The sequence below is a fragment of the Accipiter gentilis genome, chromosome 10 (genome assembly GCF_929443795.1).
Source record: "Accipiter gentilis chromosome 10, bAccGen1.1, whole genome shotgun sequence".
Lineage (NCBI taxonomy): Eukaryota > Metazoa > Chordata > Aves > Accipitriformes > Accipitridae > Astur > Astur gentilis.
In genome coordinates, this window is record NC_064889.1 from 3,457,118 (window position 1) to 3,476,692 (window position 19,575).

The 19,575-nt window shown below is 41.6% G+C and overlaps 1 protein-coding gene across 1 annotated transcript in view; it reads right to left on the reverse strand.

Moving 5' to 3' along the window:
* NPTN (neuroplastin) overlaps positions 1-18,776 on the reverse strand; it is a 59,238-nt gene extending 40,462 nt beyond the window's left edge. Inside the window, exon 1 of the mRNA XM_049812386.1 lies at positions 18,509-18,776. Within this exon, the coding sequence (XP_049668343.1) occupies positions 18,509-18,596 (88 nt within the window). The 5' untranslated portion in view covers positions 18,597-18,776. The remainder of the gene's footprint in view (positions 1-18,508) is intronic.
* Positions 18,777-19,575: the final 799 nt, after the last annotated feature.

Sequence of the window (19,575 nt, forward strand, 5' to 3'; positions counted from 1 at the left end):
TCTTCATTAAACTGTTTTCACACCTTTTTCCTAATTGGCATCCTGGATTGTGCAGTCTGATATTTTTAATAAAAAAATCTTCCAGCTTTTCCAAGTACCCTAGGCTCTGCACAGGTAAAATGAAACAAAGCTTTACCACCACTGACACATGCTTCAGAGTAACTAGATAAATCGCTTGATCTTCTGTAGTGGAATTAAGCAAAAAGCCTGCAGTTATGAGGATTCAAAAGGGAAAAATAATATAACCAGATGCAAACAGTTCACATGCTTCTGAAACGCTGCATTTGTACTGTCTCAGAGACAACTACCTTCTTCCAAGGGAAGTCTGGTCCTGACACCAGAACTCAGGGGTTCAAAGTGTGGCTGGAGCTCCAGGGAACGACCACGCAGATTGCCGTTTCAGGCAAGAGGATAAAACTAAGTGCTAGCTGTAACGACTTCATTAAAATGTGAAACCATAGATTATCTTGGGCAGCCCACAAAGCACTTCTCAGCTGGCTTTGCTCTGCCCTCTCTTTAGCTTACTTTCACCTTTATTACATGGCAACAGTCTCACTTATAACTTGCATCAGAATATCAAAGAAAACCGCAATAAGAAGCTGCCCTCCTCCTCTCCCCTCTCCATTTTCCTACTGCACCCATCATCTGGGCTTTGAAAACCCGAGCACCAGGTGTTTGCTACTTAAACTGGTATTCTGTCTAATTAACACCTTTTTCTTCTTCACTGAAGGGTGTTAATTAAGTGATAAAATTTTGAGCGCAGAAAAAAAGCACCATCACTTTGTCAAAGTACTGCATTTTTAATTCATTTAGGATGGAAAAAAGGCAGCCTAATTAATGTTTAGTTTCTTTCCAATGCTCACCTTTACTAAACCAAAGTATTTCAAATTAGTCAAATCTACAAAACAGTGACAGCCAGCACACCAGCTGGAGAAGATACCTCAAATCCATGGAAAACACTTAAGTATCCTGCCTGTTTTCACCTATTATCTAGCAGGTTTGATGGCTTCCCATTCTTTTATCACCAGAGAACATCGTTTTTAATCATACCACTGATAAGAAATGGGTTTGGTCTTAATCACTTCATTGATGAGGGTTTAAGTTTTACAGTACACTCCCTGTCATCTTTGCTGAGTATGACCCACCAGCTGCCCTAGCACCGGTACAAATTATTTGCCACCTCAACCTTTGGCTATAGTCTCCTGAATGCACTGCACCAATTCCACAAACTAAAAAAAAAATCGGCATTAATTTTCTTGGTCTGTTTTGCCCTATTCTTTAACCAACTACAGAAGCAGCTTTATAAACAGCACTGACATGTGTATCAGATACCCAGATGAGTCTATACTGCCTATAAGCATACCGAGAACTGGAGCAATACATGAAATTAATTACTGCAATCTCATTTTGCAACTTTATATGTCTGAAGGTAGGTTATGACTTACTACAGAGAAACAGTACCCAGAGAGTATCATATAAAACGCATGGGCCCATGATGTAGCATTAGATACATTTCACAGTGACAGAAACCTGAGGATTACTTTCTCTAGGTCCACAGACATAAGGATTAACTTTTTTTTTTTTTATTCAGACTAACATTCCTCATTTCTCTGTGCATTAGAAAACCCTGCTTAGTTTGACATGCAAAGAGATTTATGGACAAACTAGTTTTATTTGTTTGCTGAAGGAAAATTCAGAGAGTCCTTAAGTAAATGGATTTAGAGCCTTTGCTGCTGCGAGGCCATCCTGGGAATATGCCCCACTTAACCAAGAGACACTTCTCTGCACAGATGGATAGAGAAAGGACACAGGGATCAGCTTCTAGGTTATAAGTCAGAGGATTCATGGTTTCTGAAGGTCCTCTGGTCCAACCGCCTACACCAAATGTAAAACCCTTAGATCAGGCTGAGGCCCTCAAGCTGCCCATTCATCTTCTCCCACATACATTCACACTGTGGATGCTTTTATTCAAGAGTTTCCTCAGAATAAAAAAAGAAGTGCTTAACTTCACACCACAATGATTTTCAAGTGCAACTATTATTTTATGGTCACTTTTATTGTGCAAAAACTGATCTCAGTAACCATAATTCACTGAAAAAACACATCAAAGCACAGTTCATAGAAACACTACTGGGTAGAAAAGACACTGGCATGTCAGCAATTACAGCTACACACATCCAATTTCAGGAAAGTACTTTCATCCCGAATACTTTCTCATTATATAAACTCTTTGGGTTCAGAAACCTTCTGTGGACATCCTTCTCATATTCACACATAATTTCATGAGTTGTGGACAGTGTTTACAATTCTTCTACTTTTGCAGCAACCCCATACCTGTATGTTTGATACCATAAGGCAGAAGATGTAAAAATAGATTCAAGTCTGGAATATCCAGCAAGAGAAGAATGGTCAGAACAAGAAATTAGTATCTACGCCCTCATTTTGGGTCCATATTGATGTCATCCTGCTAGCTATAGTCACATGTTGAAGTGTAAATGCTCGCAGGTCTTTTTTCCTAGTTCTCTAGCTGAAAAGAACAAAGCTTTATAGTACCAGAGAACCAGAAGAAGAACATAGTCTAAAGAGGTAGCTGGAACACCAACTTAAGTCTTTTACAAACAACTGAGAAACTTGGTATTTCACTGGGTTACTAGAAAAATGATGGAAGAAAACTGAAATACATTCCACTGTAAAACAGTAAGCAAAGCCTGATATCAACATTTAATTGCTCTCTTTGTTAAGGACCTCTAACTCGCCAATTCCCATATTTTTTCTGCAAAGGACTTAAAAGTGCTGATAACTAAATCAGTGGCTTACATGTATAAACTAACTATTCAGATGACACATGAGGAGCAGACATGGGGTAAAAAGATGCTATTTTTGCACAAGCTTGTCTCTAAAGTGTGTTCTGCAGTCACTACCATAGCTCATTTTCTACTGAGAGCAAACTCTATTTTCAATTTATAGCCTCCTCTTTATCGAATTCTGCTTTTTCTTTTAAGCCCATCTGCTTAAGATGTGTTGAAGGAGTATAAATTAAAAAGCTCCAAGCCTCTCTGCCCTGTGAGTTTATGTATTAAAGTGATTCTTTCTGCTTTGGACATCCTGGTTGGAGAGACATTTTTAAATATCACTGCAGACATGATATTAAAGCATTCACTTCTATAGTAAGTACAGAAAAATCTCTCATTTGCTTATAACGCTGGGACCAGTGCTCTCCAAATAAACAACAGATTGACAGAGAAATTATGAAGCCAGCTCTGATCACTGTGAAGCACGCGTTAACTTGCCTGTGAAACAGTTAATGGTATCCGGATCAACAGCAAGTCCATGCATTTGCTCAGTGCCTTAAAAAGCGCATACCTTCATATTTCAAAGAAAATATTAAAAGAGCATCAGTGAAGAACTGCTCCTAGCCATCTTTGAAGTAGCTCACATACACCCCAAGTAGCACAGAAGACAACATCCTAAACAGAATGATATTGAGCTATGTGACATTTCAAACACATGCTTTAAAAAAGGCAAGTCTGGGTAACTTCATTCAGCTGTTCATGTAGACCAACAACTTGCCCAACACCAATTAAATAAATGTGGATGACAAAGCCATTTGAGCAATTCCAGGAAAATGGCAAGTTGTTCCTCAGAGGACACACATCTCAATTCTGGCCAGCACCGGCAGAACACAAGCCAGGCCTAATATTAAAATATCTTAAAATCCTAAAGAGGCTTGTCATCATCACGTTCCTGAATGCTACATGCATGACTAGAAAACGTTCCCCTGGGCTGACTGCAAACTGAAGGGTTCTGCGTTGGAGGACTGATGCAAGAGTCAAGTGACTTAAGGCAGTTTTCATTCTCTAGTCAACTGATTAGGGATTCAAAGCAGACATATAAGTGGTAATCAGGTTCAGTAAGTACTATGCTCTCCCTTTAGTAAAACCTTGAGCTATAAACTATTCTAATCTGAAGGCAAAAAAAATCCCCTTATCTACAGACACTTACAGAACAAACAAACTGGCTGCTGGTATCAGGCACCCAACCTAATCACCTTAAGGAGCTGGGACTTGCTTGATGCTGGCATAGCACAGGATGCTATGCCAAGCCTTTTTAAAACTATGTAATTGTGCAGCAAACACTGCTTTTGCATGCCTGGTTGTTCTAAAGAGTGCACGTTGTCAGGAAGCTGGTTCGAACGCATCAAGAAGCATTTATCACAAGAGATTTCCTTCCATGGAGAATTTGTAGACTAGTTTCTCAAAGGTTTTTCCAAAGATTAAGCTTGCATCATTCTCAGAAAAGGCAGCCATTATTCTCCTGTTATTTCCATTTATGCTTCTCCCTGGCACAACCTGGGAACAAGATGACTTACAATCACCCATGCAGGGAGGGAAAAAAAATTAAATAATCCAGCATTTATTGGTTTTAATTCCTTTTAAGTCACTACAGAAATATTATCTTTGCAGCTAAGGAATATACAAGAGTTTCTCTAAAGCAGAAAGATACAGGAGCAAAAAGGCTCCTGTAGATTGCCAAAAAATCATTGTTGACAACTAGGAACCCACTCCCTTTAAATAAGTGGGAAAGAATTCAGCTTCACAACACAAAAGCAGAGTTACAGTAGTCAGCAATTTAAATTTGTCCAGTGCTTACATGTAACACAGCAACTGAAGCCTGCATGCTAAGGATCTCAAAAATTTTTAATACCACTAGATTTGCATCTTAAAGATATTAAAAACGCTATAAAATGCTGGTGAGGACAACCAAAAATATCTTGTGTTCAGATCAATTATTTAAAATCCTCAGACTATGCCATTAGATAGCTAAAGGTTTAAAGTACTCCTCAATTTTGCTTTGACCTTTCCTGATACAACAAATGTGTGTTTGAAAGGAGACTGATTACATTAGTCTTTAGCATGAAGGAAGCACATACTGAATGGCAAACCTTTTTTTTTTCCTGCTTTTATGCATTCTGCAGAAGTACAAGCTGCTCCATCTCATCCGTGATCAAGAAGCAGGACATTTTAATACACCAACCTTTTAAAAGAAATGCCCTTTGCAGAATTGTTGGATTATGTAACAGGTCACACAATCCGAGGCAGGGCTGAGAACAAGTCATTCAGGGGAAAAAAAAAAAAAATATCTTCTACGCGCACAAGAAATACTATTAGCAGAAGGTATAATACATTTTAGGTACAATACATTTTTAAATGTAAATCAGAGTTCAACTTTTAAACGGAGCAAGATCTGCCTAATAACAATATTTAAAATACTGGCCCCACTGCAGGAGATGGGGTTAGAGCAGGGATGCTTTATTTACTTCAAAAGTTTATGCTCTCTGTAGCTGGACAGAATTACTGCCTACTAACTTCTAACTTCAGAGTAACATCTCTAGCAGGTCAGGTCTTGATCTCCCTTGTCAGACAAGCTACGCAGTGTATACATGCAACAGTGGACAGCCCAAAGACAGGCTATTCTCCAGGAGAACATCATTATGGCATTCCAGTTACAGGGACGAAGGCAGCAGGAAGGAAATGTATTAAAAAGTAGCAGAGATGGCACTATTTGTTTGCCAGATTTATACTCCTTTGAAAATTGAGATACTTGTTCCAAGTTGCATTTTTGAATAATATTTTTTCCCCGAACCATTTCTACAGAGCAGTTCAGCTTCTCCCTGTTTTGACACATCTACTACCCTAAAAACATGCCTTTGACCAGAGGAAGGCTTTGCTAACTCGGACATCCACATCAAGCTGTCTACCAACACTTACGACTTGTATATAGGACATGCCAATAGAAATAGCCTTGCCCTTCTCACTGCTTTGTGCCAGTACATGTGGCTGCATCAGGGTTATGTCATAAATCGGATCCTAACTTGGACCGGCGTTTGATCTCACATGGCCTACTGACACTGCTTAGATTATTAGTACAAAAATAAACTTCTGAGGGCAGCTCTTCTACAGCATCAAATATCGCTATTTGAGATGAAATTCAAGTTCCATATCAGCCAAGATTAACGCAAGCCTAACTGGTGATTACCCACACTGTTCATCCTAATCCACACACAGAAATCACCTTCCTGCAGCCAAAGGCTGTTCATCACAGGGGACTGAGCCACTCAGATCTCCTGACTTTGTCCTCACACAAATTACGTTCTGAAGGGCAACAAACCCCCCCAAAACGCTAGTTATGGTTAAAGGGGTCCATTTTTGAGCTTCTGGGTTTTCTAGCTAAGAGAGTCAGCCTTCCAGCTTTAAACACAGCCTACAGCCCTCTTTACTAGACTCCCCTACTCCTACTTCTTTTGCAGCAAAAGCAGCAATCCAATTAAGGGCCAAGCAGATTTTGACTCTTCAAGTAAGCAGCATAAAAGGGAGCTGACATAAAATACTGAGAGAAACCTGTTCCTTTGTTCAGAATAAAGAAGAAAATTTACAAAACACCACCACCAAGCTACCAGTGCTAATTATGGGACAGGGGTGGGGGACAGAACCCAAAACTTATCTGCTGTAAAGCTTCTGCAAGAATAAAACAGGTGAAGCCCCCTAACAGTTCACTAAGCAGTCTTTAAACATTAATTCATAAATTCTTCTGATTTTTTTCAACTCAGCAGCAGTACCACCACATCACTGATAAAATGCATTTACGCAGACAGCTTGAAGGGAGTAAAAACCAGAAGCTTGAAAAGCAAAGGTCTGAGATGGCTTCACTACAAAACTGATGAGAAAGGAAAGAAAAAAGTACCATACAGAAGTCAGTGGCAAGATCCAGCATGCCCCAACCATTAAGAGAACACAAGTCCAGCCTACTCAAGATACCAGGGAATCCAGACCCACAGCTAACACACATTTAAATAAGTGTTCAACTACATTTTAGAGATTTTTTGGTGTTTGAGTATAAATGGTGACCTAAACAATTTGGTTAAAATCTAATTTGAATCATCTCCCTATACTCAAGTAAAAAAGGTACTACTTCTATTTTATATTACAGCACCGTTAAAGAGCTGTTGTACTCAACATGGTAACAACACTAAAAAGTCTCACATGCTCTTGAACCAAAGACCACATTAAATCATGCAGTCATTTTACAACAGCATTAGAAGATATTGTTTAAATAACTTACTAGAGACCAGACAAAAGCACTGAAAAAATTTATCCTGTAGCAGGCCTTTAACAGTGGTGGTCGTGGCAAGAATGTAAGAACAGGGCAAGCATGTAGTGATCTTCTGCTGGCTGTCAAAAGTTTGCTGCTGAGGGTTTTCCTAAACTAAAGGTATTTTCATTGCCATCTTAGAGCAAGTTTACATTTCCACAAAGAAACCAAAAAGCTTTATATAGTAATTCTCCATCTCTGAGAGGCAAGAACTCCCATTTCAGTTTGCAAAAAGAGGATGACAGTGTAATATTTGGAAAACCCTTTGGCAATTATAAATCCACTTCATTTTGCCACACTGAGGCCCCAAAACAGGAGAGCAGCAATGCAGGACAAGGCATGCTCATACTGGTACTGACTGGGCAGCCAATGCCAGATTAACATTTGGTAGATGCTGTTGAAAGGATAAATCATCTTTGCAGTTAATTTGCTGCCTAGAAGAGGCATAAATAGAGGCAACAAAAAAAGAATGTGACAATACTTAGCTGAAAACCATTAATGCAGGCCACTGACAAACAACTATAACTCCCAGACACTTACTGTGTACTAAAAAGCCACATAACTTATTTTATCTACTTAAAGCAAGATTTGAGAAGATGAAGATGGAGGTACAGGGAAAAGAGAATACTCTAACAAGTACCGTATTCATCCATAGCCTTTTAAAATTCCTGCCTTGGCTGTTATTTATAGCTCCTTAAAAGCTATTTTTCTCTGTCCTGTCATTTTTGCTCCATTCTCCCAACTAATTCCCTTCCTAGAAACCAAACTGACTCCCCCCCACCCCCCTTACTCCATATGGCTCAAGATTGGGGTCACTAAATTGATCCTGGTATTGCTAAAAATAGGAGCTTCAGGAGTCTGAGAGCCAAAACGTGCAGCTTTGCTTAAAGCTATCTTATACCCCTAAGTGAGACCATAAGTTGCTACTGAGCAACACAGAACTTGCAACAAAGCGTTGAAAAACCTGTCAGTTAAAAATTTAACAAATTAAGTCTGAAAGTCAACCATCTATACCATATATCTAACTCTCATATTAGGTTCAGTACCCTCAAAACTGGGGAGAGATGCAAACTGTCCCGTCTACATCAAACAGTTTGTTTCTGGAAGCAGCCAGGAAGGGAATGCTGCATTACCACATGCTGTCCTCTCTGCCAAAGTTACAGGAGAAAAAATGGGGAGAGTTGCACTGTAACCAATCTAAGCACAAATAACACAATAGAAGGAAATGAAAATATTTATACTACTGTCATGTTTGATAACAAGCAGAAAAGGTCTCACAGTACCAAGTTGTTACAGCCAGGTACTCGAGCATCTTTCCCAACCATTGTGCATAAAGAAAGAATTGGCACAAATATGGTAAAGCTCAAATAATTCAAAAAACACAAGGGTTAGAGGTGATAGCACTTAAACTGGAAGGGGAAATCCAAAGGTGAATGTGACCTAAAAAAGCATTATACAACGGGTGCCAGTCATCAACAGAAACACAACCCCAAATTTAGAAGGAAGATAAAACAATTTTGTGAAACACAACCTTTTTGGCAGTTCTGAAAACACTAGTGGTCAGGCCAGAGACTGATGGTCACCCCCGGGGCCTGCACAAAGAAGTGAAGCTTGTAAGAGCAAAAGGGCAAGTACCCCAAATGAAACAAGATAAACAGAAATAACTTGCAGTGTTAGTTTCTAGATTACAGGGACCAAACGGGCACAAAGTACAGCACTTCTTAAAGCAAAATGAAGCACAAAGAGAGTGGCAACCTGAACATATTTTTCTTAGTGCAGATGTAGAATGATTATACAAAAGAAAAGCTCTCCAAGTAAAACTGTCTATTTGTTCAAATAACTGCCAAAGACAATCCTTTTACCTGCAATTTGGAAGTATGTGCACCAAGTCCTCCAGTATGCCTGAGACATACTCAGATTTTACCATTAGGTTAAACAAAAATCACTTGTTTCTAATGGGATGGGTCACATACAGCATAGCAGACAGTAACAACTCTGCTCACTTTGTCAGACTCCCACCACCACCACCACCAATGAACATGCAGTGGGGCGGGGGGGAGGAAGCCTGACCAGGCAAGGCAAGCCCTAGCTTTCCAAATATACATAAATAGGGAGAAGTCCATCCAGAGGAGACTTCCAAAGACCAGGTGCAGACTGGCTCCGAGTCACAAAACCAAGGTGTTCAGCTGCTTTGGGACTGTGAAAACACTTCCCCAAGGCAACTCTCTTCTAGTGAAGTGGTAAGCCTCAACAGCAACTAACCGCTGAACTCACTGTTTATGTAGCCTGGCAGTCATACCAAGAGGAAGAAGGTAGCTGCAGAATTTGTCTTACCGTATGCAAACATTGAATAAAATGGTATCGCCAAATAATGAGCTTCCTATTTATTTCCTAGAGTCATTAAGGTAGTTTGTCACAAGTGTAAACTAAGATGCCTAATAGAGCCTACACTGCAAGTCTTCAGATGCAAACTTGAGAAACAGGATAATGCCTCACTCAGAATAAAAGTTTGATTATTTGGTGACTATCTGGCTTAAAACTGCAACTTGTACATCCTGTTACATTTCTCACTATACTAAAGCCAGCTGACTTGCTGTATATTTATTTATTCTCTCCATGTCATTTATTCCTGGCTTTGTTTGATCTCAACCTCTTAACCCCATCCTCAAACCTCACTGGAATAGTTTTCAATCTTTTCTGCTATACCCTCCCCTTTCTAAATAAAGATTACACAGGACTGCACAGAGTAAGAATCAGCGCAGAACTAAGAAACATTTCAAGTTACATACTGTGATATAAGTTTCTCCCACTTCAAACTAGACCCCCAAAATGTGAATTAATGTCATCTTACTTCTAGAAAAATCATACAGACAAGTAATACTATGAAGTGTGAGAGTGGGAGTCAGCTGCTTGCAACCTTGGATGCTTAAAGGAGAGAGGACAAAATAATACTAAGTTCCCTGAGAAAGACTGCTTTAGGTAAACTTTCTGTATATACAGGTTAGAATACCTCAAGCAGAAATCAACAACCAAAGTGTAACAAACAGAAATCTACTGCCCTTGCTTGAAGATACATAAAGACAAGATCAACAACATACTGCAAAACTGTATGTTATGGATCTTCCAATTCCTTGTTCCATCAGCCTGCATTACCTCCTGGTAACAATGATTCTAACCTGCTCAAACAGGGAATTAAAATCAGTCCATCTTCTGTAACACTATGGATTTTTAGCACCAGGCTACCCTCACCCCACCAATAATTCAGGGGAAAAGATAATCCTTGCACATACAGTAGCCTGGCTAATCTTGTCAGTCTTGTGCCCAAGACAAGAGACCAGCTTTCACGGTGCCATGGAAAGCTGTGTATCACAGATCTAAGTAATCCCCATGTGGCATTTATTTTGTCCTCTACTACAGTTCTATTAACCATCCTTTACTGTACTGAGAAATAAACAAATAGAAAACAAACACACTCGTATCCAATTCTCGTGGCATCTTGCAAAATCTTCAGATGCTGTATCGAGGCACCTTCCTTTCCTTTCCAAACCAAGCAATCCTAACTTACACAACCACCTCTAGAGCAATTGCTCTTTTAAGCTCTGGACTGTAATATTAATTTCAGATGTTCCTCAAGCAGTAAGGTATCATAATATTTTGAACACTTATGTCAGTCATTACATACTATGTTTAGCATCACAGAAAGACAAGAGCTTCTTAAACATTACAACACTTGCATGAATTTAACGAGACTAACAGAAACAGTGCAGCTGAACTCCTATTTATAACTGCATTTAAAATGGTTTAGCATCACTTAATTCATTATTAGGAGTTTTGAACGAGTATGACAGGGATTAAAATACTTCTACATTCACAACTTGAACCTTCTAAGGTAGTTAACTACCACAAAGCTTTTCTAGAAAACTAGGCCAAAAAAAAAAATATCCAAGAGTGATCAGTCAATATGGTATCTACTTGCTTTTTAAAAATGCACTCAAGCATCTGCTTTTTCAAACTCCTGCTGTACGCCTTCACCAAATTATTTCAGTCTGCCTTTGGTCTGCCATGATGTCTGTTGGGAGCCTACTGCATTGCCAAAATCCTTGTCAAGCTCTTTTCTAGGCATTTAAGTTCAATTTTCTCTTTTTTTAATTTAAAATATATTCTTTGTCAGTTTTACCAAACCCCAGAATTAAATCCTCTTCACCCACTTCTACTGCTGAAGTTTTGGACTGATTTAATCTTTTCACACCTTCCCTTTTCTAGTCTATTATATTCCCCTTACTCTTATTTTCTCACATCTTCAATATGCCTGTTAGAAAATGCATTTAGTTTAGGTTTCCAAACAAACGCACAGGCTATAGGGATAGCCACCATGATCCCTCTGTGTACTGAAAGCTAGCGTGGGAAGTAGTAAGTAGCTACGCTACTTTGCAACGCCAAGTAGCACTTCGGCTCAATAGATTCATTAATGTGGCATTTTAAAACATGTAATGTTAAACAACCCTATGCTAATTAGAGCAATCTAAGACCTTCTTTTTTTCTTTATTCAAACCAGAACAGGACATTATGATCTAATTTTCCTCTGCAAAAAGGTCTCACAATGCAAATCCATTTAGCTAGTCACCTACAGTCTTGGGCACTTTCTTCCTCCTCATCTGGAAAATTTGTTCTTTCAAAATATCCCTGCTCCTGCTTTTTCTTTGATATATTGAAACGCTTCCAACCTGATATCAAAAGCTAACACAGTTGATATAAACATTGTGTCCCTGAGACTCCATCTTATATACTGAAGTTCCAACTACACCTCCAAAGAGCAGAAGACAGACGCCTCTTCCTCCCTCCTTCAAAAGCAGCTGCAAAGTAGAGATCTCTGCTATCCTACCCCATTTCAAGATCAAACCTATTAAGAAGAAGATAAAGGCTCTCCTATCCTACAGCTCTTCAACAGTGTGCCATTTGGGGTCATATTTACTCAACATCTGCTTCCCAGGATCAGAGCCCATTGTTCACACTTTATCCCATGCATACACACCTTCCAGCAGCCAAAATACTATGCTGACATGATGGTGCTGTTTTTCACTGCATTCTGAATAGGAATGGTGGGGGAAAAAAAATAATCCCATCTTGCTCTCAAAAAACTTCTCATTCTTAATTATAACAGATCTACAGCTTCTGAGACCATATGATGAAGAACCCTTCACAGCTTCAAAAATTATTGTCTTTTTTCTTGAATGAGTTTGCATCACTGCGTAAGTGGTGACTTCAGCCACACAGATGACCCAAATAAGCTTCAAGCTTATCAACAGGGCATGAATTGTTAAAAGTCTACAGTAGTTATCCTACTAGGGGATAAATACCTCCAAGTTTTGACACAGATACAGACATTCAATCCAGGTTGGAATTATATTTAAACTCACTCTCCTTCAACACCAAAAAAAGACCATGGAGTACAAGACATCAAAAATAAAAGTGTTTAACTTGGAGTGGAAATAGATTTAACATATTTTTAAAGGCACACAAATAATGTTTCAGACAATTATCACGCTTTGAACAACTGGATGTTATATTTGACACAGAGCTTCGATAACTCCTGAGTTATGTTTTAACAGCCATTCTCCCTCCTCCAACTTTATACAAGTCAGGTTTCATATTATAGAATTAACAGGGAAAAATGACAAGCCACTACAATCATTATTAAATACTTGTAAGCGGCTTGTTTTAAGAAGTTTGACTGAACACATAAAGGCTGTCCTCAAGCATCTAATAGATGGTGTGCAGGATCAGATACTAAATCTGCACATTCAGCCCGCAGCTCTGGCAGCAGGGGCAGCACCTTAACCACTGATGGGTTTCTGCAAACAACCTCAGCACAACTTTGGTGTGGGCAGAAAGCTCAGGTACACAGAAAAGACTGGAAGGAGATACTATCATCACATATGCCATTCAAAACAAAGTATGACCATAGAGATAAACAGTCTCAGGGAAGAGCTCTACAACCAGATTACAGGTTGCTTTGGAAAGTTTGGGGGTGTCAAGCTGCTGGGTTTAATTCAACTCCTTCTGCAGTACTTGTGGAAGATGGGTGAACAGAAAAGGGCAGACAGTGCCCATGTTTAAAACATTAAAATGGAAAGACCATGGAATCGCAGACCAGTCAATCCAATTTCAGCCTCCAGAAAGAACAGAAGAAATCTGCTTGGAAGGGCTCAAAAATGGAGAAGGGCTTGGGGGAGGGAGGAACCGAGTTGTATTGCCTACCTGAGGTTTGAGACAGCTTGCCCACAACAATCTGACCTCCTACTGTAAAGATAATAAAAACCAAAGGTGACTCTAGAGGAGAAAGAACAGACGCAGTTTTCCTAATTTTAGTAAAGCTTTTAATACTGCCCTATACAAGCGCCTCATAACCAAAAATAAGATCTCATTAATGTAGCTTGGTGTACCATGTTTATGATTTTTATGAGATAAAGTACATGAACAAGTAGTTGGAAAACAGAATGAAGTAAGACTGATGATGGGCTAGAGGGTCACTTAAGCTGATAAAACCAAAGCAAGCTAAAGTAGGGGTGCATGCTCGAGCGGGTAAAATAGGACTTTTGACAACTGGAGGAAGACATCAGAAGTAGGCGAGACGCCACTTAATAAGAACATCTAAGAACTACTTGGTTTAGGCAGTAAAGGAACACAAAGTAGCAGTCCTGCAATGCAAGACCCACCCACCATAAAGGATCCCACTGGACGTGAGTCAATCATGTTTTAGTGTAAGAAACCATTTGTCCCATGATGCAAATGGGAATGCCATATGCAAGACACATTGAGTGATCCTTCCACTCCACTGAATCTCAGTCTGGTCCCAACTGGAAGTGTGTCCAGTTCTACACACCACACTCCAGAAAACGTGACTGAAGAAAATCCACAGAAAAGCACCAGAACAGCCAGGAAAATACAACTTACCAAGAACGACCATGACAATTAACCTGGAGAAGTACAGAAAGTAATTGCTGATGAGAAGGTAACACCCTCTTCCCCACTCTAAATTGAATGGATAAAAAGAATAAAAAGCCTAAAATGGTAAGAAAGCAGGTTTAGAGAACTTCACTGCTAATAGATAAGCAGAAACAGTTTATCTAATTTTCAGTCTTAACTGTGAGAGCTGCAGCACCTCCAGCACTTGAAGTTAAAAAGAGTTTGAACACTGGCTTTACAACCCAAGGATGAGTCACAAGGCTAGCATTGTCCTTTACAATACAAGTTTTTACAATTGCCTCCTCTAAAGTAGTACTTGCAGCAAAAGAAACAGCCCATTGTGAAGGAGAGAATGCACCTCATTCATGAATTTAACAAGAAGGAGTCTTCATACAGTGAGGACAGTTAACACTCTGAGTGTATTTCATCATTGAAAAGTAGTTCCACTGAGTCCCTCGATTTGAACTGTTTCTCAACACAACTAAAACTATTGTTTGAAATGTCAGTACTAGCAGTTATTGCCTTTTTACCTGTTAGCTGAGATCTGTCAGAATTCGGTGCAATTTTCAAGTGTATAGTCATATTGCTTGTATTTAAGTTTCCTATGCGGGAGTTGTAGGAGGAAGGAGAATAGCAACGGTGGGAAAGAGAACAGAACTTTGAACATTTTCCTCAATACTCAGCCCACACTCACACTCTATAAATGCTGTATGAAACTGTTTCTTAGTTTTATCTGGGGACCATTAAAATCATATCAAAATACAATCAGTGCAAAATGGATGAGAATCAGCAGTCAGAAACAGCATTACAAGGATTAAAGCAAGGTTTTTCACTTGCTCTTTTAAGAAGAAACTCATTTTAAGAAGCTACTCTTCCTCATTTTATGGTCATTTCTATACTGGTTTCTGCCAACAGAAAAGCCACATTTTATTTTCAGCCAGCTAGTTATCTCCTTCTCACTCATCCAAACAGAGGAAGAAGAGCAGAACTAAACAAGTACCACCTAACTTAGTTTGGTTTTATTTCCACTTATGTCTAGCTTTGAATAACCCAAAAATTTTATTAAGTCAGCTTTCCATTTTAAAAATGTGATGAAGTTTAAGAATTCCCTCCTCTATACAATATGTGATAAAGTCTGGTTTTAAGCGCCCTTTGCCAGACCAAAGCTCTGAAAAGGGAAGAACTTGAAAAATTGCTAGCAATTCAACTCACATGTTGGTGTGCTGTAGAAACACTGCAGATTTCATGGGGGCAGTCCAAGCATCTATTTTAGACAACAGTAAAAATACAGCCATGCTCCTTTAAATCCAAACACTCTAAGGTGAAAGTATTACCACACTGAAGTCTTTATTTTTAAACAAGCAGCTGGAGAAACAGAGATATTGCAAAGGTTAAAAACCAAGCAACATGTTATTCGTCACCAAACAGTAAGTCAAGCACCATTCCATAAGGACGACGCTGTCTGTTTTGAAGCACTAAAGTGATTTTCCAACAAATACCAGTTGGAAACTACAGGTTTAACACAGATCTTCTTGACAGACTGGCTTTTTCCAGCTGTTCCTCCTCACGCTTCCTCATCTCTCTTCCAGCCCTCCTTTCTGTCACTTCATCTAAACTATGCTCTGGATACAAGTGACAAGCTAGCGTGCATCAGAAATGCAGCCTCGAAGAACCTGACAAGTTTCTCAGAAGAATGCTCAGGAAAAGTTAAATTTCTGACACGCAAATTTTTCTGTGATCTTTAGGTGTTTATGCAAGAGCTTTAAAAATAATCCTTACAAGTGTCAAAAACCTACTTCCAGTTTTTGTAAGCTTAAATCTATAGGTGACTCCGATTCAAAACTTTCTGAATTGCATTCACTCTGGAAAAATCCCTGGCAATTCAACAGTGATCTCCTGCCAGAAGCAGAAAAAAGGCTGCTTCCCACAGACATTCAGGATTCCACTTGGCATTTTCTGTGGTGACCTGCCCTGCAGTTTCAAAATTACATTACAATTCCTTTATCATCCTAAACTCACGTGGTGTTACTGTACGTTCAACAGCACTTTGACTATCACCTTTCATTACACTGACAGCTCCATATCAATAATAGATAATGCGATTCTTGCATATACGCTTTGGGATCCTTCCATATACCTTCAAAGCACACATCTGTGTGTTAGATATAGATACACTTTGTTTTTAAAAGAGCTGTCACCAACATACTTTCATGTGCCTGTTCAAACCACCAAAATAATTTTTCTAATGACTGACAAGGAGTTTACATAATTCAGGAAATGGCTATAACTATTCTTCATGCCAAAGCAAAAGAGGAATTGTTCCGTTTCACGAAGCAACTCACTGGCCATTATTTGCTGAAAGAAAACAGCTCCTGCGGCAGGGCCTACGATCTTTAAATGTTTCCCTCTGTTACAAGAGCATTCAAACTGGGGTAAAAATTCAACAGCAGCAATAAACCTTATTCAGAAGGATCTCTATCTTTCACTTGGCTTGAAAGTGCTCTACTCCTTTCCAAGAAGATTTTCACTCATCTGTGTAAACTCCTACAGCAGTACAGATACTCAGAGTCTCCCTTACCACTTAATTGCTTGGATGACCCTAGTTAACCAAATAAAAATTAATGAGCTTTCAGGATACACCTGGGGTCTGCAGTCTTACTTCATGCCAAGATCTGCTACTGCTTGGTTCGCTACATGTCAGGAATGGAAGTCATAATTAAGACATTGAAAGGCTAAGGCTTTCCATCTATCCAAAAAAACTTACTTCGTTGTTGGCCTCCAGACAGGTAACTACAGTCAAACACCAAACCTTTGCACTGCCTACCAGCTCTTTGGAATTGTTATACCAGGTGCTGGCATTTGACACTTTGCCTGCTAACTCTGCACAGGAACAGCTTCAGGCACAGGACCCATTTAACTTGCACGTCAGAAGACCACTCCCCTCGCTCCACCTAAATACAAGGGGAAACACAGCATCGGCAGATTAACCCTGCCACAATGATGCTCAGATGGCACAGCTATCACAGGAAGCAGACAGCATCTCTGCAACAGAGAGCCAGACTTTAACCACAACTTGGCCCAAGTAGCATGGTCCTGGGAGCTTGTGGAAGTCGGGTCCTTAATTCTCACTGAACTCCAGTGGGATTTGCCAGAGTCTCTTAGGTTCCACAAGTAGTCCCTTATATTGCAGAAAGCCTGCAGTTTTCATTCATGTAGTGTGGATGCCAAAGCTTCTTCTGTTTGGTTAACAGAGACTGGTTAACAGTTCTGGTTTCAGACTGCAAAATCTGCACACACTAATTAAATAATTCTGATCTGGGACCTTTGGTACATTATTTCTTTCACCTACATCTTTCCTATCATCAAATATGCTGAAAGCCTCAGTGTCTCTTCTAGAGCAAACAGCCAATGAAGCTGACCTTATGCTGCAAGGCAAAATTCACTTCAATAGAAGGAAAACGCTAGGACTGAATATCTGCAGAACAGAAAGGAAAGAGAGAGAAGGAAGGATGAAACAATGAAAACTTGCACGGGATTGGTATATTAGCAAGGTACCCCTTCCTTCTAGGTGAATTTTCCCAACGCACATAGACTGGAGTCTCTTGTGAGCCAAGATCCCTGCCCTTCACAGCATTTACAGGCCAAAGCATCCCTGACATTCGTTTCACCATGATGCTGCATAAGAAGCTGCTCCAGAAAGACTGTGCTCGAGTACTTCTGGAGCAGACAAAACCTGCCTTCGTGGCTCGCTCTCCTCTTCAGATGGCACGATAAGACACGCATTTTTATAAGCGCTGCAGGACCTTCCTTCAAGCAGAAGGCTCGCACTCGGTTAGGCCAGCCTCTTGGCCCTGCTTCATTCTGCCACTAATTGTCATGCACTTGGCTGCAAACTCATCAGGGAGGAGGCATGCCGCGCTAGATTTAGCTCATGCTATCCTACAAGGAAGAGAGAAGGGTGGGTTGTTGGTTTTTTTTTTTCCTCCTTCTTTTACGCTCCTATCAGAGGACCTCTTTAGTTGCTAAGGAACTACGGTTTTATTGCATTATAAATGATTTAAGGCAGCCCGGCAGATGCAGGTTTAGTAGGCGGGAGGAGATGTTCCATTTTACCGGCAGCACGAGACGCCTCAGGAGAAGCGCGCGGGGGGGGGGGGGGAGGGGGGGGGGTGAGAAGGAGAAACCGCCGCGGTGCGGCCCTGTCAGCGCCCCCCCCCCCCCTTCTTCCCCTGAGGGATCCGAAAACACGGGGGGGGGGGGGGAGGTTCCCCCCCAAACCCAGGGTCGGGTACAACACCCCCTCCCCACCCGGGCTGAGGGGACGGCCGCGGAGCCCAGGGTGTGCCACCCCCATAGCAACGCGCCACCCCCGTCTCCCCCCCGCCGCTCTCACCGTTCTGCGCCGCGGCGGGTCCCGGTAGGATCGCGGCCGTCACCAGCAGCAACGAAAGGGCAGCGGGGAGCGGCCCGGAGCGCGGCATCCTCCTGTTCCTCGGCCGGGGAGGGGAAGCAGGAGGAGGAAGGGAGCGGCGGAGGAAAGGAGAGGGGAGGGGAGGGGGGGGGGGTGAGGCGGGCGGGCGGCGGGGAGCGAACCGGCTCCGGCTCCGTCCTTCTCCGCCGACCTCCTACCGCACCGCACCACCCGCTCTCGCGACGCCGCCGCCGCCGCCTCTCGCGAGATTTGGCCGGGGGCGGGGGGCGACGCGCGCGCGGTGCCGGGGGTGTGTGTGGCGGAGGGGGGGGGGGGGGGGGGGGGAATGTCACGCGTCAGGCAGCCCGCCCCCCTCCTTTTCCCCTCCCCTCCCCTCAGCCGCCATGTTGTCGCCGTTCCTCCAAGCCCCGCGGTTCCCGTTTTTTGGAGGCGCTGAAGCTCCTGGGACGGCGGCGGGCTGCCCGGGCCTCGCACCGGCGCTGAGGGTTTCGGTTGAGGCTGTGGTCCCCTCAGGGGTGCTGGGGGTGGCATGGCGGGGGTGGGGGTGGAAGTCCATCCCGCTGGACGGTCGGAAAGGTGCGGTGTGAGAAGCACCGCACGCCTCTTCGCTTCTGTTCTTCGTGGGCTTAAAGTGCCGGCAGATGGAGGGGAAGGCAGGCCAAGGGCCAGTACTTTGGCTCCAGTCAGAGTTGCAAGGGTAGTTAAGGAGTTTTACGTGCCCGTCTGCAGGGGCTGGGGGTGTTGGAAGAACGCAAAATCCACCCCAAAGGGGTCAGCTTCAAGTCCACGCACCCATGAAAGACTGAAATTACTTTAAACGCCATTTTATCTATCACTGCTACTCGTTTATCTAAAAAAATCGTTAATGTGTTTTTTTTCCAAGGGCCCTGTCATTTTTGCACAGGTCAGAAACCAAGGAAGGTGTTTGCCCCAGGTTAGTGGTGGAGTTGGGGACAGAAAAAACAAAAAGCTCACTCGCAGTTCACCAGACCTGTCAAGCATCCCCAAAAATGACCGCTGATGAGCTT